Here is a 24,359-nt window from a genome sequence, read left to right as displayed (position 1 = left end):
AATTGCATGGTTCACGTACTGCTGAAGCCTGGCTTGGAGAATTTTGAGCATTACTTTACTAGTGTGTGAGATGAGTGCAATTGTGTGGTAGTTTGAGCATTCTTTGGCATTGCCTTTTTTTGAGATTTGAATGAAAACTGACCTTTTCCAGTCCTGTGGCCACTGCTGAGTTTTCCAATTTGCTGGCATACTGAGTGCAGCACTTTCACAGCATCTTCTTTCAGGGTTTGAAATAGCCCAGTAGGAATGCCATCACCTCCACTAGCTTTGTTCATAGTGATGCTTTCTAAGGCCCACTTGACTTTGCATTCCAGGATGTCTGGCTCTAGGTGAGTGATCACACCATTGTGATTATCTGGGTTGTGAAGATCTTTTTTGTACAGTTCTTCTGTGTATTCTTGCCACCTCTTCTTAATATCTTCTGCTTCTGTTAGGTCCAGACCATTTCTGTCCTTTATCGAGCCTATCTTTGCATGAAATGTTCCCTTGGTATATCTGATTTTCTTGGAAGAGATCTCTAGTTTTTCCCACTCTGTTGTTTTCCTCTATTTCTTTGCATTGATCGCTGAGGAAGGCTTTCTTATGTCTCCTTGCTATTCTTTGGAACTCTGCATTCAGATGCTTATATCTTTCCTTTTCTCCTTTGCTTTTTGCTTCTCTCCTTTTCACAGCTATGTGTAAGGCCTCCCCAGACCGCCATTTTGCTTTTTTTGCCTTTTTTCCCATGGGGATGGTCTTGATCCCTGTCTCCTATACAATGTCATGAACCTCCGTCCATAGTTCATCAGGCACTCTATCAGATCTAGTCCCTTAAATCTATTTCTCACTTCCACTGTATAATCATAAAGGATTTAAGTCATACCTGAATGGTCTAGTGGTTTTCCCTACTTTCTTCAGTTTCAGGCTGATTTTGGCAATAAGGAGTTCATGATCTGAGCCACAGTCAGCTCCTGGTCTTGTTTTTGCTGACTGTATAGAACTTCTCCATCTTTATTAGCTGCAAAGAATATAATCAATCTGATTTCGGTGTCAACCATCTGGTGATGTCCATGTATAGAGTCTTCTCTTGTGTTGCAAGAGGGTGTTTGCTATCACCAGTGCATTCTCTTGGCAAAGCTCTATTATTGCCCTGCTTCATTCTGTATTTCAAGGCCAAATTTGCCTGTTACTCCAGGTGTTTCTTGACTTCGTACTTTTGCATTCCATTCCCCTATAATGGACATCTTTTTTGGGTGTTAGTTCTAAAAGGTCTTGTAGGTCTTCATAGAACCGTTCAACTTCAGCTTCTTCAGCGTTACTGGTTGGGGCATAGATTTGGATTACCTTGATGTTGAATGGTTTGCCTTGAAAATGAATAGAGATCATTCTGTCGTTGTTGAGATTGCATCCAAGTACTGCATTTTGGACTCTTGTTGACATGATGGCTACTCCATTTCTTCTAAGGGATTCCTGTCCACAGGAGTAGATATAATGGTCATCTGAGTTAAATTCACCCATTCCAGTCCATTTTAGTTTACTGATTCCTAGAATGTCAACGTTCACTCTTGCCATCTCCTGTTTGACCACTTCCAATTTGCCTTGATTCATGGATCTAACATTCCAGGTTCCGATGCAATATTGCTCTTTATAGCATCAGACCTTGCTTCTATCACCAGTCACATCCACAACTGGGTATTGTTTTTGCTTTGGCTCCATCCCTTCATTCTTTCTGGAGTTATTTCTCCACTGATCTCTAGTAGCATATTAGGCACCTGCTGACCTGGGGAGTTCCTCTTTCAGTATCCTATCATTTTGCCTTTTCATACTATTCATGGGGTTCTCAAGGCAAGAATACTGGTTTGCCATTCCATTCTTCAGTGGACCACATTCTGTCAGACCTTATGGCATGGCTTAGTTTCACTGAGTTAGCTAAGGCTGTGGTCTGTGTGATTAGATTGACTATAGTTTTCTGTGAGTATGGTTTCAGTGTGTCTACCCTCTGATGCCCTCTAGCAACACCTACTGTCTTACTTCGGTTTCTCTTACCTTGGACATGGTGTATCCCTTCACGGCTGCTCCAGCAAAGCACATCTGCTGCTCCTTACCTTGGACGAGGGATATCTCCAACTGCCATCCCTCCTGACCTTGGACGTGGGGTTGCTCCTCTCGGCTGCCGCCCCGGATTGAGGGATTTTAGGGAGTTGTTATAAATGAGTGTGTCTTCATGGTCCTTTATCATATTCGTCCATATAGTTGCATAATATGACTGCCTTGGAATTTATAAGCATCTTTCTCATGGAGTAGATCTAGATAGATAGCCCATGAATTAGAGGTGTTAAAAATTAAGAGAAACTGTTTAATATCTTCCTAACTCACCCACATAGGGCTGTTAATTTAATCTAGGGGTTGACAGACCATGGCCCAGAAGTTTTATTGGCACACAAGTACTCACATTCACTTCCATATTGTTTACCACTGCATTCATGCTGGTTTTTCATAGAAGGTTGCCTCTGATGTAGCTGTTCACAAAGAGCAGAATAAGGCCTCTGCAGTGTGTTCAGTGGACCAGAAAGGAGGGGGCATCAGTCTTCTCTATCCTCTAGTTTCTCAACAAGGTATTCTGTCTGAAATGGATGCAGCTGATACCAGATTTGCTGTCAGTGACTCCTGGGTCCCCACCAAGGCTCCTGTCTGTGGAAAAAGTCAGAGACTCAGTCTGTTCTCAGAACATCATCAACAGGAAGGACATGGCAGCTGTTACTGGTCCACCTCATCACCAGGGCTCCCTCTTAGAATGGGCTGGGGTGTTCTGATCTGTTGTCCCATCTGAGTTATGCTTTTTAACACACACACGGCCTCCTCCCCCTGCCCTACACACACCCCACTTACCGGCTCCTCTGTTTACTTGTCCTTCTCACCCCCTTGGATGGACTTCCTTCTTGTCAGTTGCTTCCTCCTAACACAAACACAAAAACAGGCATCATTGTTTGAGCAGGCTGAAGTATATTAGCCAAAATATACTGCCAGTCCAGTCTTACAAGAAAGAACATTCTAAACCAACATATTTGCACAATATATTTCTACAGTAAAGTTATGACAGGATTTCTTAGTGAATTCTCCTTGGCTGTTCGACTTACCAAAATAGCTTTGCAAAATGATTTATGATGATCATAATAGGGTCAGTGTGTTTAAAAAAAACTTGCATAAATCCGGGAGCTTACAGAGCTATAGTGCTCTGATTGAGAACTTGGATTTGTGAAGGTCACCATTCCCAGGTTTCAGTACCAAAGGCCCCCTGCCCACCATTTTTGCCTCTTGTTTTCCTCAGTTTTGGGAGGCTAGACAAAGGACTGTCAGAAGCTTGCTTTCTTAATGGCATCCTTCCTAGAATCTGAACTATTACAGTTCTCTGATTATAGTAGTTGTTGTTGTTCAGTCACCCAGTCATGTCCGACACTTTCCGACCCCATGGACTGCAGCATGCCAGGCATCCCTGTCTTTCACCATCTCCCAGAGCTTGCCCAAACTCATGCCCATTGGGTCCATGATGCCATTCAGCCATCTAATCCTTTGATGGCCTCTTCTCCTTCTGCCCTCGATCTTTCCCATCATCAGGGACTTTTCCAGTGAGTTTTCTGTTCACATAAGATGACCAAAATCCTGGAGCTTCAGCATCAGTCCTTCCAGTGAATATTCAGTCTTTATCTCTCTTAATATTGACTGGTTTGATCTTGCTGTCCAAGGGACTCTTGGGAGTCTTCTCCAGCACCACAGTTCAAAGGCATCAGTTCTTTGGCATTCTGCCTTCTTTATGATCCAGGTGTCACAACCATATGTGACCACTGGGAAGACCATAGCCTTGACTATATGGACCTTTGTTGGCACAATAACATGTCTGCTTTTCAACATGCTGTCTAGGTTTGTCATCGCTTTCTTGCCAAGAAGCAATCATCTTCTGATTTCATGGCTGCAGTCACCATCCACAGTGATTCTGAAGCCCAAGAAAAGGAAATCTGTCACTACTTCTACCTTTTCCCCTTTTTGCCATGCAGTAATAGGGCCAGATGCCATGATCTTAGTTTTTTAATATTTAGTCTTAAGCCAGCTCTTTTCATTCTCCTCCTTCACTCTCATCAGGAGGCTCTTTCATTCCTCTTTGCTTTCCCATTAGAGTGTATCATCTGCATTATCTGAGGTTGTTGATGTTTCACTCACCTATCTTGATTCCAGTTTGTAACTCATCCAGCCCGGCATTTCTCATGATGTGTTCAGCATATAGGTTAAACAAACAGGGTGACAGCAGACAGCACTGTTGTACTCCTTTCTCATTCTTGAACCAATCGGTTGTTCCATAGGGGGTTCTAACTTGCTTCTTGACCTGCACATAGGTTTCTCAGGAGATAGGTAAGATGATCTGGTATCCCCCTCTCCTTAAGAGCATTCCACAGTTTGTCACGATCTACACAGACAAAGGCTTTAGCATAGTCAATGAAACAGATAAATTTTTCTGAAATTTCCTTGCTTTTTCTACAATCCAGCAAATGTTGGCAATTTGATGTCTAGTTCCTCTTTTTTAAAGGATTACAATAATACAATATACTTGTTGGAGATATTTGTAAACAGAGGAGGAGGAAAACACTTCATGATCTCAACACTCAAAGACTTTAATTTAGGCTTCTCTCTACTTAAGCACCTAAAAGCTACGTTTAACTTAACATATCCACCAAGGTGTCCCTGGTGCCTCAGTAGTAAAGAATGCACCTGCTAATGCTGGAGACACAGATTCAATCCCTGGGTTGGGAACATCCCCTGGAGAAGGAAATGGCAACCGACTCCAGTATTCTTGCCTGGGAAATCCCATGGACAGAGGAGCCTGGTGGATTACAGTCCTTGGGGTTGCAAAAGCGTTGGACACAACTTAGGGACTAAAAAACAGCAACAGTCTGCAACAGAACCCCAGTTCCCTCATTTTCAACTATACCCCGTCCTATAGAAATATTGAATGACAGCTGAATAGGAAACCTGAAAATAAAGTTTTTTCTTTTTAATGAAAACATAAAAATGCTGTGTTGTTATGGCAGTTTCAACTGATTTATAGCTGTTATCATTGGTATGTTTATTAACTTCATTTTTTTAGAGTAATATTAATATGTATTTACTCAAAGCTTTCCATAGCAGAACAAGTTCACTTTTAATAAGTACATTAATCTACCTATTTTGAAATAGCGCTTATTACTCTGCATCCATGACAGCATGCATTGAGACGCTGCAGAGTAGACTTGTTTTTCCTGTCCACATACTTTGATTTATTCCGTTGTTACAAGGAACACACATAAGCCAGACACAGGAGGATGGGGAAGGGGGTGACGGCTGGATACACACACAGCAATTTTTCAAGAAGAACAAGACTTTAGTTAATCCTCCAAAAAACCCTAATTATATATATCAACATGCCTGAAAAGTTTTCCCAATCTTGTATGCTAGGTATGTGATGCTTATAATGTTTTCACAGAGACAAATGATTCAGTCTTACAAATTATCAAAAATCCAGCATTGATACATTTTTATTAATTTTGTTTTTTGCAAAAACATTCCTAGGTATTCCTTGATCCTGATGATAGTGGGTTGTATTGTACACAGAAATCTCCAAGTATCTCCTAAAGCGATAATGGGAAAATTTCTTAAAATATGTACAATTTAGCTATTTTAATAAAAACTTTAGCTATATTAACCAAATACCTAAAATGCTATCTATACTAGTTAGGAATAAAAGTGATTGCATGTGGGGGAATTCCCTGGTGGTCCAGTGGTTAGGACTTGGCACTTACACTGGTGTTGCCTGCGTTCAGTCACTGGTTGGGGAATTGAGATCCCACAAGCCACACTGTGAGGCCAAAAAAAAAAAGAAGTGATTGAATGTGCATATGTAACATATGGAATTTCTCTCCCTGAATGCTAAATCCAGTGAAACTAGCTAGAACAATTTTCCATGTTTTATCTCTTCATTTCTTTCACCCATTTGAACAGACTGGTACACTGCCCTAGGGGCAGTACATGCCTTTGAAATTTAAAATGCTCTTCCTCAGCAGGAAGTTGTCATCTTAGAATTATTATAGCTGGATGGGCTTGAATTATACTATTATTCAGACCTGGAAAGAAATGCTAAAGCAATGTATCCTGTATGGCTCAGAAAGCTGTTGCTGCAAATGGAGAGCCATCTTTTTAATAGACATCTCTCCAGAAGAAAGAGTATTTCATTCTAAATTGGTACAAGTGCAGAATCATTTCTAGCTGCCCTGACTGAAATGCACCAATGAAAGACATTATGAGATAAATATTGAGTACTCCACTAATACTGCACTAAGAATTCAGGGTCACTGTGTCTGGAGTCAGATATGAGAGTTTGTCCTTTTACAGAAGTGGAACTATATCTCCTGGTCTTGCGAGTGACTGCTTGCTGGGTGCTGCCAGGTTCGTGGTGTACAAACCAGCCAAATAGCACGTGCTAGAGATCAGTGTTCCGTGAACCCTGACTGGTCTCCTTAGGGTTACGGGATAGGGCCAGGATATAACCCTTGCAGCTGCAGGAAAAGGTAACGCTTGCTCCTAATTTTCTCTTGTCTCTAAACACATCCTGAAGTCTCAAATTGGGTTTAAAAACACTACAGAAAATTCCTTGATAATATGAAAAAAGGACAGAAGCAGCAAAATGCTCACACGAGGCCTGTTCCTTCTGGTCTTTATTCATTGTTTCCTGGAGTTGAGCTTGGCTGCTGCTTCGCACCCTCCCAGCACTTCTCCACTTTCCAGTGTGGCTTCAGCCTGGCAGCTCTGCTAAAGCTGTGCTAATGTTCTCACATTCTTGCCCTTCTCAACTCGGCCATATTTAACAATGTTGACCTGCTTTGCCTCTGCAAGAGTCTGCCATGAGCTCTGGTAGCCACTGGTTTCACGATGCCGTATGTTTCTGCCCAGCACCCTCATTTCTCCCAGAGCCCTTGCTTTGCTCTTGGCTCTCAGATGTGGATTTAATAATAGCTGTCATTTGCGGCATGTTTTTAGTGCTGGCCACTGTGTTAACTAACTTAAAAGTACACATCATTTTATCCCTTGGACAACAATGTGAACTATTCTGATTCCAGTTTTACAGATAGGGTGTGTGTGTATGCTCAGTTGTTTCCAACTGTTTGCAGCCCCAGGACCTGTAGCCATCAGCCTCCTCTGTCTATGGAATTTTCCAGGCTAGAATACTGGAGTGGGTTGCCATTTCTTACTCCAGCAGATAGTGTAACTGAGGCATAGTCATTGGTTCATTTATTTTATGCACAAAGGAGGAAAAGATAATTGTAAGATCTTTCTAGCTTCTAAAACTAATTGGTTTGAGTTAGAAATTCAAACATGAAATTAATTTGAATTCCTTTTTTGTCATAATTATTAAGAAAGGCCTTTAAATTTATATAGGATATACATATTCAACGCCCCACGTCCAGGTATCTCAAGAAGGACTTGTACAAATAAAAGTTTAATCACAGCTAAACAGAACAACATCACATTATAGTGTTTTTCTTTCTCCAGCTTTATTCCTAAAATTTATTGATCTTAGCTGTCCAAAGTTCTTTTTATTACTTAAATTGCTAATTGAAGACTTAACATCCCCAAAGACTCAAGTGAAATTTCAGTAGCTAGAACTAAATCAGAAAGAGCGAGGTCTAAAGACTTGATTAAAAAAACACAGGAAACAGGTTTTCCAAGTGGAGTATGTGACGTTCTACATGTGCTCCCATCCCCACCTGTACTTCCTCCAAATCACCTCTCTCTCTCTCAGCCAAGCTCAAAAGCCACGTCTGAGAATCCTCAGGTTTCGCCTCCTTGTCTTCATGGCTGCTCTCTCCTGACTGTAGCCTTCAGTCTGTACTTTGCCATTTTGCATCTGATGAACTGCATCATAAAATGTTCTCATTATTTCACTGTCTCACCTCCCCTTGCAGCTTACACAAGTATGACTTTGGGGGTCAGGTACTATGTCATATTTCTTTGGTAAAGCCCCTCGGATGTACTGTGGAGCACTTGTGACCTCTTGCTTAATATACAAAGGAGAAGACACATACCACAGTAGGTAACTTTCCTGAATTCTCACAGTAAGAGTTAATGGACATTATTAGATTTTAACTTTACTGCAAGGCTATATAATTTCAAGTGAATGGGCCTAATTCCAACAGTGAAAGAAAGGAACCTGTTTTTTTACATCTACTGAAAGAAGGAAGGCTCCTTCGATTGAAAAATTCCTGTTAATGAAAGAAAAAGGTAAATGATACAATTCAATTTTGAATTGTAGCCCTACACAATTGAATTATGTAGCCCAGACTCTTCAGTTTGGTGCCTATCAAATCATTACACTTGCCAAAGCAGAACTGGGAAAGAATGGTTTTTCATGCAAGGTTGGTGGTTTTAAAAAGCAGCAAAATATTGTAAAGCAATTATCTTCTAATTAAACATTTTTAAAATAAAGCAGTGTTGATAAGCCAGGAAATAAGACACTGCTACTAGTATAATTTCTCGACTGGCCCCCAGCTCCAAGAATCAAGGAAGAGAATTTTGATATGACAAAGACCTTACATGCTTGCGTAACTCAATGAAACTATGAGCCATACTGTGCAAGACCACCCAAGATGGATAGGTCATAGTGGAGAGTTCTGACAAAACGTGGTCCACTGGAGGAGGGAATGGCAAACCACTCCAGTACTCTTGCCGTGAGAACCCCATGAGTAGTACAAAAATAACAAGATAGGCCTGCTCAAAAAACAGCTGAAACCACATTTAGCTGCTGATAGAATATAGCAATGAGACAGCAAAGACAGCAGAACACCATTTGCATGAATACATAAAAAATGAAGGTTGGAGTATACTCTCAGACTTGCCCAAATTATTCATTCCACTTGCTTTTCTATTTCAGTTCTTTATTTAGAACTGGGCATGTCTTCACCGTTCTGTAGGTGTTTCTAATGTTGGTAGCCTCTAGTGTGTTCCAGAGCAGTGCCTTTCAAAGTCTTGACTGCAGTCCACAGTAAGAAGTTGCACAATCCATCATATGTTTATCTGATAATTCCATTTAAAAATGCTGCATAAGACATCAAATTACTTGCACATCTCACCACCAGGATGCTGTTTCTTCTCTTGTTGGGACCATTAACAGTTTCAATTTCTGTTCTAAAAGCGCTCCTCAGCCCTGCCATGGGCTCTTGTCAAAGTACTTAAGAGTCTCATTTTCTGTCTGACTGCTTCTATCTTCCAGGGCCTAGACCTTTCCTAATAAAGGATGAAGAAGACACAGTTGTAAAAAAGTTATTTTAAATGATAAGTCAGCTTCAGCTTATAGGAAATAACTGACATAGGACTTCTGTTCTTTTTGAAAAAAACATAGCTTGGACTGAGTTGCTGCAATTTGAAGACTGTAGACTATTATTAACTTACTGAAGTGGAACGTGGCAAGTACAAACATGTTTTCACATGTGTTTAAGAAATACAAAAAGTTTACTTAAATCACTATCAAAAGCATTATAAGAAATACTTTGCAATTCAAAGTACTGCAATGTTTATCCTCTCACAGATTAATTCTAAAGAAAAAACTCTATCAGTTCAAGGGAGGTAACACAAACTCTTGATAAGAATTATAAACTGAGTTTATTCAAGCTCCGGGGCCTCCTCATTCTCCAAGGTCTCCACCATCAACAGCTCAAACCGATTGCTTCCTTCATGCCAACTCCTAGCATTCAGGGTGGTTCCCACTCTACTCTCTGACCAGCTGATACCTGATTTCTTCTGCTTTCTTCTTTTTGAATTTAATTTAACCTTTGGAAGGAATAGTTCAGCAGGGGCACAGGATCTGGTGGCATTGAACAGATTTTCGTAGAGTTGCTGGGCCTCAGGACACAAGCGCAGGAGGCTCTCCACCGAGGCCGACGTCAGTAGTTGTCGGCACAGACCATGCACCAGGCTCCCACTGTACAGTCTGCTCAGGGAAGAGGAGAGGGTATCATTACAGTCGAGGCTCCTGCGCTGGGACAGCTGTCACTAACGTGGCTTCAACGGATGCATCAAATACTGAGCACTGCTTCTATAAAATCATTATTACTTACTCAAGGATAATCTGTTTCTTGAAAGAAGGAGCTGAATTGTTACAAAGATTACTTCTTGGCTGGTAATACTTAGAACTTTTTATCTACAAAGTAAATGATGGGTGCTTGCTGGTTCTGCAACTGGCCCCAACTTGACCAGGCCTCTTAACACTTCAAAGAAAAGGAGTTAAAATGCCTCTGATTAAACAAACAGGGGCTGTTGAAATATGAGAAAATTTAATTGCATCATTTGTGAGGTCATTGGTTCACTTGGATTAAAAACTCTACAAATACAAGCTGAGATGAACTGGAAGCCACAGATTTAATAATAATATATAGCTTACTGCCAGGGTTGATTGGTACCTTAGCAACTGATGGAGAACCACCATTCATTTAGTATAAATCATCACTTAAAGAGCCTTTGATGCTGAGATGCAGGAACAACTCTCCTGCTGAAATCACTATTAAGGGAACTGTTTCTGCTGTTTTGTTTTAAATAGATCTGTGGTCACTAGAGAGGATCCAGTCAAGGATGGCCAAAATTATTAAAGGAAAGGAATAAAGAATCCATAGGTCAAAGGGCAATTAATCTTATTTGGTAGAAAGTTCCAGGGCGTATTAATGTAATAGGGGCCTGGCTGGGTTGGCAGGTTTGTGTGGCCACCTGCGATTGCTGGGGGTCCGTGGGGGCAGCTGAGGCCCAGGTGCTGTCAAGCTGGCAGGCCTGATGGGCCGACGTGCTGGCAGCAAGAGCTTCAGCACTGCACTCATGAAACGGGAGGTCAGGCGCCGGACCCTCAGCACAGGAGAGGTAGCCAGGTGGTTAGAGGTCCTGCGTTGTCAACAGTCAGGGTCACAGGGGTGCCAGGACAATGTGCGGACAGGCAGATCGTGGTGTTCTCCGAGTCTCAGGCTAAGGACTGGTGGGCAGGGTCTGGGGACCTGGTCCTGAGTGCACTGGCAGCTGAGATCTGCCTCTTGAGCCAGGCCTGGGTGGGAGGACCAGCTGGGTGCAGGACGAGTGCTCCTGGGCAGGGGACTGGCCCACACGAGGACCCTCTGCTCTTAGCCAGAGCCTGGACCTCAGAGGATGAAAGTCAAGCCTTGGGACTTTGAACAAGTAAAATGAGGGGTAATGCCATCACTTTGCTTAAGGAATTTAGGTGTTAAAAGCCACAAGAAAGCAAGGAAACAGAATTTAATGCCTCTCCTTCCCTTTCTCAAAACAGAGAATAACAACTGTTTTGTTACAAGTGTACAGGAATATCAGGACCTGACCAAGAACAAAGAATCTGACACCAAGAAGTTTGCAACAACTAACCGTGCCCTCCCTCACTTTTCCTACAAAAGGGCTTTGCTGAAAGCTTTTGGGGGAATTTCGGGTTTTTAAGGCACAAGCCACCCATCTCCTTGCATGGCCCTGCAGTAAACCCTTCTCTCCTCCAAACTCCAATATTCTGGTATTGTTTGGCCTCACTGTGTGTCAGGCACACAGACTTACCTTCAATAATAACATTAACAACAGTATTTACTGCTAGGAAGCTTTGAAGTTGAAACATTTCAAGTCATACCAGCATACACGAAATGCCTCCATATAAAACTAATTTATTCAATAAATATGTGAGTACTTTCTGAATGTCAGACTCTGGGGCTATAACAGTAAACACAGCAAACAACTCCTTAGCCCTCCCAGGGCTTATAATCAAGTGCAGAGATATATGAGACTGCAAGTCTATCTTCTAATCATCTCCCTTTTGTCTTTCTCACTCATTCCCTCAAATATACAAATCACTCAGATGTCCAGTCTGTTGATCCTACCACCCTTTTTACTGGCCCACACCCTACTGCTAGCCTTTTCTTACACATTTTACACTCCACAGTCAAACGTTAACCCACTTCCTAGCATGCAGGCTGTCTCTCCCTTCTACGTACTTGTCTGGCAAAACAAAAGCCCCAGACAAAAAAATCCACATAAGCATCTAATAGTCACATCACTAAAAACTCTGTGACAACAGACTTTTTAGATGTTTTGCTCACTACACCCTAGCACAGAGTAAATATTTACTATCTGAATGAATGAATAAATAATATGCCAAGGGGTAAGAAATGCAAGTACAGATACAGAAGAGCAGCAGGACTACACAGACTGGAATTAGAGAATATTTCAGTAAGATCATCAGAAAAAGCCTTTATACTGTGATATCTCAAAGAAATGAGGGGAAGAGTTATACTCTACCAACAACTGCCTCTTACCTCAACCCCAAATTGATTTATTTTATTTATTTTTTATTTATTTTTTTTAAATTTGGAAAGCTTTAAAAAAAATCATGGGAACTTTCTTTGGAAATATGGAAATAATTTAATATTTTTTAAACTTAGCATTGTAGTTCTTCAAGCATAACAGTGATCCAAGACCAATTATACTAAATTTGGTTTCATTAAAAAATCTTCTTTGCTTTAAGTGTAAATCGAACTTTGACATGTGGCCACCTGAACCGGTTTCCTGGTACTTACTTACCGAGTTAGGTCTGGCTCCGGAAGAGGCGTGGACAGCAGTTGGTTGAGATACAGCCCCATCTGCAGGCAACACTGCCACTGACAGAAGACGTGAGCTGTGTCCAAGTCCAGCCGTGTGCCTGGCGGCGCCTTCACTCGCTGAAGCTCTTCATACAGCGTCTCAGCACCACCGCCCTGCACAGCTTTCTCCTCTAGATAAGAGACACAGCCAAAGGGCAGTATTTCCAAAAACACTGTATCATCTTGTAATATTTTTCCATACATTAAACTTCAGATTTTATAAAGAAAAAAACTATTTAAATAACCAAAATGCTTTTCTTTTCTGGCTCTTAGCTATTTTCATGTAAATGAAAATGTAAAAGCCTTTCGACATATAAACTGAAATATTTATACTGAGATGCCTTTTTAGTGACAACCTAAGCTTATTTAACCCCAAATTCTTTACTTTTCATTAAAATAATATCTCTTCCTCTGATCTAATACCTGACCTTAAACACATCTGCATGTGAACTCTCCAAACCCTAAATCTGTCTCTGAAAAATACCAATTACTATGAAAAATCCCACTCTCTTTACTATTCTCTTTTGCTAAATTTCCCCAAAGAACCAGTCGTGTGTTCAAAACACGCTTTAACTTCTGTTTTATGGGGAAAAAACAAAAGTAAGACTCTTATAAGAGAATGTGGCAAGTCATCCACCTGCTCAATGTTGAAGGAAAAGCAGCAACCACCCCAGGAGACCTGCCTGTGCCCAGGTCCACACGCAGCCTGCCTTCCAGACCAACTTGGAAGGGAGGAAAAGGAGGCCCACCTTTCACCAATGAGCGAGCAGCAAGGCACTGAGCCTGCCTGGGTGGGTGTGGGGGGGCCACATTCCTAAAAGAAAACAGACAGACCCTTGACATGTCCCTTCTGTTGGACTCAGGTAAAAACCTAATAGGCTGGGGCTCTGACAATCTTAAACTATGTTTATATTCAGTGAGGGGAAACACCCCAACTTCTGTCCTAATTGGTAGCTGACTGGAACTTACTTGCTTTGCAATAGTCCCCTCTGACAGAGGCTCTCATATTCTGGGGTTTCCTGGAGTCTGTGTTGGCTCATTGTTTTATGAACTTAATTTAAACAGCAAATGTCAGAGTAGTGCTGTCGAGAACTTCCTGCCATGATGGGAATGTTCTACATCTGTGCTGTCCAGTACAGCAGCCTCAGGCACTTGTGGCTCTGGGGCATTTGAAATGCGAGTTCATTGAGAAGCTGAATGTTCAACTTTAAATAGCCACATGTGGCTCACAGCTATCACGTTACACAGTACTGTTCTAGAGTGTGACAACTGTTATACATGTTGGATAAAGCTCATAATCTTGTACAAAGAGTAATTTCATTAGAGGATTGACAGGCTCCAATGCTTCAATATTTGTTTCACCTGGTGTTTAAATGAAGATGAGAGGGCCTCAAAGTGTATTTCTCTAATAGAGAAATTACTGTTTCTACCATCATTAACTTATATACTAACAGAAACTTGCGGTGGAGAAAACAAAAAACAAAAGCACAAGCATTAACGTTTCCTGTTACTGTAGGTGTTCAGGAGTTCCACTGATGGGCAATCTGACCTAAGTCTCCAGGGGAGACGCTGCTGCTGCCCTGAAGAGAGGGACAGGGAACACGGAGTACAGAATGCACATGGAAGTCATGCTTTCAGGACTCAGCCTCAGGTGCCCTAGGGCCGCTGCGTGAGGCGGCATCAGCAATCTTCACTGCTGTGCCCTTGGGGTCAGGGCACACGTGATGCTCAGAAAGATTGATCAAGGAATCAGAGATGTCTGGGTGCCCCACTTCTAAATTCGGATACAACTGATGGAAGTAAATAATCCGAGAACTTTTGTTTGTTTCTACTGTTGATTATATGCACAGAACTCATGAAGACATACTCCTGGAACATGCAGGTACCTACCAGGGCTGCTGACCATGGCACGCAAGGGCCCCAGAAGCATCCCCAGCAGCAGGGCCTGTAGGTGATGCAGCTTCAGCGTGGCCTCTGTGTGCTGTACCCAGTAGCAGCTGACAGCGACAGGCAACTTCAGTGTGGCAGGAACTGGGTCCAGGAGGCTCTGTTTCACCTTCAGTGTTTCTAACAGAAGCATCTGCCGGCTAGCCAAGGAGAGCTGAAAATACACACCAGACATTCTGTAAGTTACTTTGGGGAATGTCTTTTTTTTTTTCCCAGTATGAAGACACTTTTATGCAAATGAAAATAGGTCAGTTTCTTATCTTCCTGTGGAAAAAAAATCAGCCCCACTTAAAGCATTTAGAACCTTTGTAAGGGGTGGCATAAGTTTGGTGACTGGCTGGACGTGCTGTCGTCCTTGTTCACATCAGTCCACGCCCCAGTCCACAACCTGTGGGGGCTGCTCGTTATCTTCAGTGTGCCTGTCACCTGGGAAGCTAGTGAAAACATTCCTCAGGCCCCATCCCTTAAAACTGATTCAGTAAATCTGAGGGGAGCCCAGAAATCTGCATTTTAACACTTGTGCTTTAAGAAACAAGTATCTACATTCAACACTACCCTTACCTGCCAGTGACTGTGCCGGCCTCCTCCTCCATAAGGGCATCACCGACCACCTCCGGAAGGCAGACTGGGATGGCATGCAGCCTCTGCAGCACCCCACGCAGCCTTCTGTTTGTCTGGGTCCTCAAATGTATGTCTTACTGTCTGTTTTCTTCCACAAGAGGACTGCCCCACTTCTAGTGGCAGGTATATTCCAGGGGAACAGCAATATTTAAGGACTCACCACACCAACTTTTACTCCAGGTTTCACATAAAGGGAAGTAATAAGCTATGAGAGCTTCAGGCTCTGGTTGAAATAATTTTAACTTAATGAATATCTTTTCTTCTTTCTTTTCGATTTTTCTTCTTTTTTTAATTGAAGGATAGTTTTCTTAAGATTTAAGAAACATAAGGGATCACAGTTTCACAGATACGGAAATTAGGACTATTAAAAGAGCACCTCAGAGTGACTTCACCATCAAACGCTGAGAGGAAAAATAATAGCTTGTATTAGTGGTGTCTGCACAAAGCCAGAAAAGACTTCCTTCTTAATTTTCTGGAAAGATGAGACTGCCTGGTACATTTCTCAGCATATAACGCCTCGCCAATAAGTAAGTGTGTTGACAGCTGAAAATGGAGATGTTACCTTGAAGTAAAACACATTGTAACTGACAAAACAGTTTCACTGTCAATGTATGACAGCTTTAATACAATGATTTATAGGTACTGGTTTTAATAACTAAATACTCTGATGAAATTTTTTAAATTAGAAATACACAAAGTGGTTTACAGCACAGTCAACCACCCCTTTGGGAAGTAGTATTATTTAAATTTAAATATATTCCTCATAATCTCCTAAACTGATAAAAGGAGATACCAAGCAAAGCTAAGAAAATACATGAATTCTTTTCTGACACAATGCTTAAATTATTGAATTCTCTAGCCAAGTTAAAACTTGTATGAACCAAGCAGAGTCTGGGCTTTGACTTCAGACAGGTTCTCCCCTCATTAACACTGCAGCCGTGAGCAAGTTTCTGAACTTTATTCTACAGTCAGGTCTGATCATCTGTATAATGGACACTAGTATGAGTTACACAAGATGTTTCAGAAGACTCACTCATCCATGTTCCCTTCCCAAAGGGGAACTGCTCTGCTCACAGCCCTTAAATCTAGTGAGGGTTCATGCTGCCACAGAGGCAGAGGAGAGAGGTTGGTCCTGGCACACTGCCTTACTCTCCAAGAATGACCCCTTCCATCACTTGAATGGTGCTCGGTCCATAAGTAACACAGCAAAAATGGAAACTCTATCCGATGTGGTTACTGTGGGAACTAAATAAGAGATTGTTAAAGTTTCTATTACAAGAGCTGGCACAGAGCAGATGAAGTATTATTATTTTTTAAACTAAAAAAAATATTTATATATTTGGCTGCATCAAGTCTCAGCTGTGGCATGTAGGCTTAACTGCAACATGTGGAATCTTCCTGGACCAGAGATCAAACCTGCATCCCTTGCATTGCAAGGCAGATTCCCTACCACTGGGCCACCAGGTAAATCCCAGGTGAAGTACTATTGCCACATCATGTTAAGCAAACAAAATGAACAGATACTATCACAAAGTTTCCATATCTTCACATCTCTGGAATCACATCTACACCAATACCCTTTAGAATTACCATGGGCCAGTCAGTGCTAACAGCCTTGAATTAGACTACAGATTGACTGTGTCAATGGAAACCCAAATGACCACTGCAGATACAACTAAGATCTCATCTCACTTTAAATACAGGTACATGATGAGAATACCTGTCACCTCCACTGAGCTAGGAGTATTATCACACTGCACTCATTGACTCAACTTGATTTTCAGGCAGGAAAAGTGTCCCAACCCCTGTGTCATACCATATACACACACAAATATCAGTTCCAGATAGATTTCAGATCTAAATGTGAAAGGTAAAAACTTTTTTATGACTTTGGAGCAGGCAATAAGTAGGTCACAAAAGTGATAGGTATAAATAATGAAGTTTTAGAGTGTATTAAGAACTTCTGTTCATGAAAACATACTCGAGTGAAAAGACAATCCACAGTATACTCCCCACAATGCGTGTTATTTGATAAAGGACCTGTATCTTTGGCCACCTCATGTGAAGAGTTGACTCACTGGAAAAGACTGATGCTGGGAGGGATTGGGGGCAGGAGGAGAAGGGGATGACAGAGGATGAGATGGCTGGATGGCATCACCGACTCGATGGATGTGAGTTTGAGTGAACTCCGGGAGTTGGTGATGGACAGGGAGGCCTGGCATGCTGCAATTCATGGGTCGCAAAGGGTTGGACACGAATGAGTGACTGAACTGAACTGAAGTGATATAGGAATAAACCAAAAAACAGGAATACGGGAAAAGACTTTGAATAGAAGCTTAACAGAATATGCACATAGCCAATGAACACATGAAAAGGTGTTCAAATAAAGTCATCAGAGAAATGCAAATTAACACCCATCAAATTGGCTAAAATGATGGCAGCAATAAGAATAGCTAAAATTTTTTAAAAGGATAGAAGACACCAAGTCAGGGTAACGGTGTAGAGTCAGAGGAATGCCCATAAACTGCTATGGGAATATTTACTGGTGAAATCACTGTACAAGAGCACTTGATAGTCTCCTAGGCAGAACATATGTGTGTCTTACGTCCCAGCTACTCCACTCCTAGTTGACGTCTAACTAGGAATGGAGTAGCTGGGACATATGACAATGTGCAACTATCACATCCTGTTGAAATGTGACCATATTTTTACTAAATGCTGTACACTCAGATGTTCATAGCACTATTCATAACAGCCTAAACTGCAAACTGCCCAAATGCCCATCAGCTATTAAAAAAAAAATAGCTGGAAAAATCAATTGTGCCATATTCCCTCAATGTAAAAAACACAGCAATGAGAAATCAGTGATCTGCAACTACACATAGTGGTATGAATGAATCTCATTAATCTCATGAACATGATGTTGAATAAAAGAAGACAGATGATTTATAAAGTGTAAAAAGTAACTATTCAATGTTGCTAGAGATTAAGACAGTGATTACAGGAGGTGAGGGAGAGAGTGACTGGAGCCACACTGGGGCAAGCAGCGGTGCTGATAATGAGTCTTCATCCGGGTTCTCCTTACGTGGAATTGTCAAGCTGGTCAACACTCATCAAGGTATAAATTATCTGTGCACTTTGCTATGTTGACACACGCAGGGAAGGATGAAGGGCAAAGAGGCAAAGGAAATATTTAGGGCTGATGGATGCACTCATTAGCTTAATTGTAGGATGGATTCACGGATGTAAATGTACATCGAAACTCATCAGAGTGTGCCCACTTAAAATAGACATTTCATTGTACATCAGTTACTTCTCAATAAAGCCATAGATTAAAAAAAAAAAGGCCTCCAACATTGCACCATTTATGTTGTGAGTAGAAATGTAATTTCAGCAACACATCCTTTAGAATGTTGCTGTTGGAGGATGGAGGGAATGAGAAGGCATCTTGAGACTGAAAAATGAGGCATGTGGCTACATATAATCAATGGATTGGTTTATTGGGTAACTCACTCAGGGTGGGATCAGGATCTGCTGGACAACAATCGATCAAAAGCATTTGCAGGGGCCATTGGGACAATTTATAGTTAACCTGGGGGTGGGTGCTTGGAAACAGGGTATGCATTCCTAAGTCAAAATTCATGAATGGGTAACTGGTCTCATGGGCATAGTCAGACTGCTTCAGAAAAGATTTCCATTGTTTGTGACTAGCAGAGCATAGAGGCCACCTGGTCCTAATGATTGTTAAAAAGTCCCTATTCACCACAGAGCCCTTATGACAGAGGAGTGACTGATGGCCCTCCAGTACACTCCTGGGAAGGGTCAGTGGAAGAACAGGAAGAGCTATAAGGATTCAGCATCAGTCATGCTAATAGCCACACTTTTTTTTATTGGTATGGGTAAAGTTTTAATAAATCCCTATTTGGAATCTGACCTATGCTCAACTCTAGTCAGTTGTGCTACTTAACATGATAAGAATGTCTCTCATCTAAACTTAAATGGCAAATGAATTGTACACACCAGATGTGAATGTCCAATCTCAGGCTTCCCTGAGCATGGTGACTTGTAATCAGGCATGTCCCTTGCAGGGACCTCAGAAGTTATGTGTATGGAATTGTTACAAGAAAGATTAGATCCTGTGGAGAAGCAGGCCAATGGGACTTTTTCCTTCTTTAATCGAGATATAATTCCCATGTCATAAAATTCACCCCTTTAAAATGGTTTATTTGTGCCATGCCATGCCTTGAAAGAGGAGAGTGAAAAAGTTGGCTTTAAAACTCAACATTCAGAAAACGAAGATCATGGCATCTGGTCCCATCACTTCATGGCAAATAGATGGGGAAACAGTGGAAACAGTGACAGACTTTATTTTGGGGGGCTCCAAAATCACTGCAGATGGTGATTGCAGCCATGAAATTAAAAGACGCTTGCTCCTTGGAAGAAAAGCTATGACCAACTTAGCATATTAAAAAGCAGAGACATTACTTTGCCAACAAAGGTCTGTCTAGTCAAAGCTATGGTTTCTTCAGTAGTCACGTATGGATGTGAGAGTTGGACTGTAAAGAAAGCTGAGCACTGAAGAATTGATGCTTTTGAACTGTGGTGTTGGAGAAGACTCTTGAGAGTCCCTTGGGCTGCAAGGAGATCCAACCAGTCCATCCTAAAGGAAATCAGTCCTGAATATTCATCGGAAGGACTGATGCTGAAGCTGAAACTCCAATCCTTTGGCCACCTGATGCGAAGAACTGACTCACTTGAAAAGACCCTGATGCTGGGCAAGATTGAAGGTGGGGGCAGAAGGAGACAACAGAGGATGAGACGGTTTGATGGCATCACCGGCTCAATGGACCTGAGTTTGAGTAAACTCCGGGAGTTGGTGATGGACAGGGAGGCCTGGCATGCTGCAGTCCATGGGGTTGCAGAGTCGGACACAACTGAGTGACTGAACTGAACTGAACTAATGCCTGTGCTGTGCCATGTCATGCTAAGTCACTTCAGTCATGTCTGACTCTGTGCGACTCTATGGACATAGCCCGCCAGGCTCCTCTGTCCATGGGATTCTCCAAGCAAGAATACTGGAGTGGGTTGCCATGCCCTCCTCCAGGGAATCTTCCTGACCTGGGGGTCGAACCTGGGTCTCTTAAGCCTTTTGCACTGGCAGATGGGTTCTTTACCACTAGCAATAAGCATGTGCAACCATCACTAATTCCTGAACATTTCATCACCCCAGAAAGAAAACTTTTCCTATAGCAGTCATTCCTCATTGCCAAGAAGGCTCCTAGACCCACCAATGTGAATCCTATTCATCCTGCCTGAGCTGTTACCAATGGAGAGGCTAAAAGGGCTAGTTCCTGGTTACCTGTGTAGGCATTCTTGGCTGGATGATTTTTGGTTGAGGGTGCTGTTTTGCCAAATATAAGATGTTCAGCAACATACTAGACTTTCCTAACTAGATGGCAGTTGCAACAGGCCTCTTCCCCAAATGTCCCCAATCAAAAGTGTCCCCTGACACTGCCAAGTGTCACCTGGAGGCAAAATCACCCCTCATGGAGAATCAATGGGGTATAACCTTGGGAGGACTCCAGCCCGATTCAACCCCCTGGGGATGCCAGCCTGAGGTCCTATATCCTGTAGCTGACGGGCACTTGGAGTGGCCTGGGAGACTCCTGAGTCTGGATACTGAGTTGGATCTAATGTGCTTAGTTGCTCAGTCATGTCTGACTCTGCAATCCTATGGACTGTAGCCAACCAGGCTCCTCTGTCCATGGGGTTCTCCAAGCAAAAATACTGGAGTGGGTGGCCATTCTCTTCTCCATGGGATCTTCCCAACCCAGAAATCAAAACCACATCTCCTGCATTAAAGGCAGATTCTTTACCATCTGAGCCACCAGGGATCCAATGGCCCCCCCACTCCCCCGCCCCCACAAATAAGTATTGCAATTGGAATTGTGAATTCATCTGCATCTAATTTGTAAATATAAGCAGCTTCATACCTATTTGTGATTTTTAATATATTTATGTAATATTACTAAAAAAAAAAGTAAAGACTGGGATCCATGAGACTTTCTTTTAACTTGAAAAGGGGGTTGGCCTGCTATTCAGGTTTAAGCAACAATGAGTTAGGTTAAAACTCATGTTTTCAGTATCAAACTAAGCAAATCATCCTGACGCCATAAACCTCAAGTCTAAAAAAATTTCTCATCAATAAACATGAAAAACTAGGCCCAAGCATCAGTATCAATTTTGTTAATTGCAATTTAGTGCAGTCTGAGATATTAGTTATGCCTTTGGTCAAGGCCTGAAGGCAAACTTTCCTTTTTCTGCAGCTCAGAATTTTTTTCCCTTTTCTTTTATTTTTAGTCACTAACCCCATTCTATTACTAGCCAGTTAACACACCAGTAGTAATAACCACAAAGATAACACATGCTACTGAAGTACAGTGGAAATGGTAAATTTGGCACTAAAGGATCTAGGTTTGAGGCCTAGCATGGATAACTCCCTGGCTGATGATTCACAAATGTACTTATTTAGAGTCCTAGTTTTCTCAGCTACGAAATAGAGGCAATATAGCAACCGACCTCAGCTTGTCATACTGACAGCTAATACATTTGAAAGCACTTTGTAATCTGTAATTTACAGAAATTGCGGTGGTATTACAAACACTTACCTCAGTCAATTTGCTTAAGTCAGAATGATCCTTGGGTAGTTCTAATGCATTAACAATTGATGTTTTGATATTTTTATTAATCCTTTCCACTTCACTGAAAGTTGGAGGCTGAGGAGGCAGTGCATCCCAGGCCGCATTACGTACATGTGGAGGAGCATTCACGAGGAGCCCATAGATGACTTGCCGGATGGGCAGAGAGATTCTGTGGGCGTTCGGTCGCTGCATGTTTTCCACCTGTGTGTGGAGAATGGTCCGTCTCAGCACCAGAGCATCACTGATGAAAGGGGACAGTTGGCCCCTGGCTAAGGCCGCAAGCACCCACGGTGGTAAACCGGGATTCCAGGTGTCTGGGCAGGTGTAAGCACCATGCTGGAAGAAGTCCTGAATCCTTCCCTGGGCCTGCAGGTACTCCTCCATGGATCTGCACAGAAGTTCCTTCACGGTTCCTCGTCTCTTTTGGGGGAGATGGTTCAGAACGCTGTCTAATGCTTCGGTAGGGTCAGCGAAACGAGACAACCAATTTAGAAGTCCCAGCACCCGGTGATGTCTCCTACCCTTAGAATTGGCAGCCCCAAGAGGGAGTCGTACTTTACTCAAGAACGTCTCCACGACAGGCAGATTAACGTGGTCATTTCCACACAGCACCGCGAAAAGAGGCAGCAGCGTTTTGTTCATATTGCCAAAGTGACAGCACAGCGCATCGAGGAAAAAGCACTTGGCAGGGATGTAGCGGTCTCGTGTGCCCTTGATGGTGTTCACACTTCTCCACTGAAAGCCATTCAATGGGCAAAACCCACTTTTCAGGTCAAAAATGCAAAAGTCACTATCGGATGATAACACAGGGCAATTCCAGTGATTAGCAAGGGTCATAATGTCCCGATCTGCTTCCGAAAAGCACTGGACGAAACATACCTGCAGCTTGATCAGAACCTGTATGAACACCTCTCGGATGAGTAAGGGGCACACATACCCACCCCCGCCAACAGAAAGGGAATGGGCCATCTGGATCTTCTCCTTAGCTCGATCCTTTAAAGTGTTAAGCTTCTTATCTGAAATGTCACATCCTCCATCTAAGACAACATATGGGCAGATTTTACAAGCAAACAGTGATTCAAAGAATTTTTGTACAACATCTGTAAAAGAATCATAGTCCCCTCCATACCGCAGCTCCAAGTTTGAATTGAAGTAAAGCCGGTGGAAGAGGGCATAGCCGTCGACGATAATTTTTGTGTCTCGCAACTTAACATCAGTGAAGAACTCATTACTATGATCTTCTACAAAACTCATTAGACCTCGGATACCCATGATAGTCTGAAGAATTGCCTATTTAAAACAAGAGAACACATTTTTAATTGATGTCACAGATGGGGAACAAAGTTACTGTTTCCAGCACCATCAAATGAACAGCAAAGATTATGAAGAAATCTTTAAATAGAACACATTAGGTGTTAGCACCTTAGTTCTTACCTAGATTCTGAGCCGACACCACCTAGTTTTTTTCATTCTCTCTCGCTTTCCCCAAGTGTCACAAGGCACAAATTCAATAGTTTCGTGGAATCTGCTCTTTGGACAGGGATAGAGGCTGCCAACGTACAGAACTTCTGCAGGCTTTAATATTGAGACAGTCATCATCCTACAACACAGAATATTTGTTTTGTTGGGTCAAAGTAAAAGGTCTTAAGCTACAAAAATGATAACCTCAATCACTTAATATATCAGAAAACATAGGCTTCAGTTAACTAGTGTGCAGGGTCCCTGATATGGATCCAGTTTTTCTATTTTGATAATCAGAGTCTGAGAATTTCTTTGAGGCCTTGGCTCAAGGGCCTGTCTTAATTAGCATAGTTCCAAGTTTCAAGCCGGGAAGAACCAAATTCTCCAGTTTCACCCTAACAAGGGACTCTTCTCATCTGTCCCTGGATATCTTCCAGATTACTGAACATATCCTTCCCCAGCCAGCTAAGTCCCAGGATAAGAATGGCTAGTTTCTCCTTTGCCCTCAGGCTCCAACATGGCTCAGCAACGCACGGTTACTAATGCTGTGTTTATTTAAAATTGTGAGATTTTGTCAAACATGGATTCTTTCTTTTGCATTAGTTTTGATTTTTAAAGAAATTGTGTTAGAATTTACCTTGATTACAGAGTTTTGGGGCTTCCTCTTGCATTCAGTGCCCAACTCACTTCACCTCAGCATTGGCCCTGTGTGTCTCAACACCTTACCCTGTAGGGTACCTACTTCTCTCCAAGTCTCTCTTCTAAAGCAAATGCAAGTAGAGACCACATCAACTCGTCCCAGGCTAGTTACAACATCTTGCAGAGTAGATGTTCAACAAATTAATGCTGGATAGGAGGGCGCACAAAAGGTCTGCTCCAAGTCCTCAAACACGGGCCTTCACACCCGGTCTCCAGGCCGGCGGCGGCCACCTGCTTGGTCCTTTGGTAAGACCCGCGG

General features: G+C 42.2%; 1 protein-coding gene across 5 annotated transcripts; it reads right to left on the bottom strand.

Moving 5' to 3' along the window:
* Positions 1–2,091: 2,091 nt before the first annotated feature.
* Positions 2,092–24,314, bottom strand: LOC120860390 (protein asteroid homolog 1-like). 5 transcript variants are annotated; one of them, XR_005720315.1, is made up of 7 exons: positions 23,375–23,402; positions 21,908–23,230; positions 14,562–14,772; positions 12,613–12,802; positions 9,789–9,988; positions 2,869–2,935; positions 2,092–2,670 (listed from the first exon to the last, which is right to left on the bottom strand). XR_005720315.1 is itself a non-coding variant. In XM_040236203.1 (6 exons), exons 2-5 carry the CDS (start codon positions 23,210–23,212, stop codon positions 2,881–2,883), a joined length of 1,761 nt encoding a protein of 586 aa, XP_040092137.1. In that variant the 5' UTR covers positions 23,213–23,230; positions 23,375–23,402; the 3' UTR covers positions 2,092–2,670; positions 2,869–2,880. The 5 variants fall into 5 exon arrangements, 4 of the variants coding, with proteins under 4 accessions (XP_040092137.1, XP_040092136.1, XP_040092135.1 ...); XM_040236203.1 differs by lacking the exon at positions 9,789–9,988; XM_040236202.1 differs by lacking the exons at positions 2,092–2,670; positions 2,869–2,935 and adding an exon at positions 7,538–9,285.
* Positions 24,315–24,359: the final 45 nt, after the last annotated feature.

The sequence above is a fragment of the Oryx dammah genome, unplaced genomic scaffold (genome assembly GCF_014754425.2).
Source record: "Oryx dammah isolate SB20612 unplaced genomic scaffold, SCBI_Odam_1.1 HiC_scaffold_11058, whole genome shotgun sequence".
Lineage (NCBI taxonomy): Eukaryota > Metazoa > Chordata > Mammalia > Artiodactyla > Bovidae > Oryx > Oryx dammah.
This window is presented reverse-complemented; position numbering and strand designations above follow the sequence as displayed.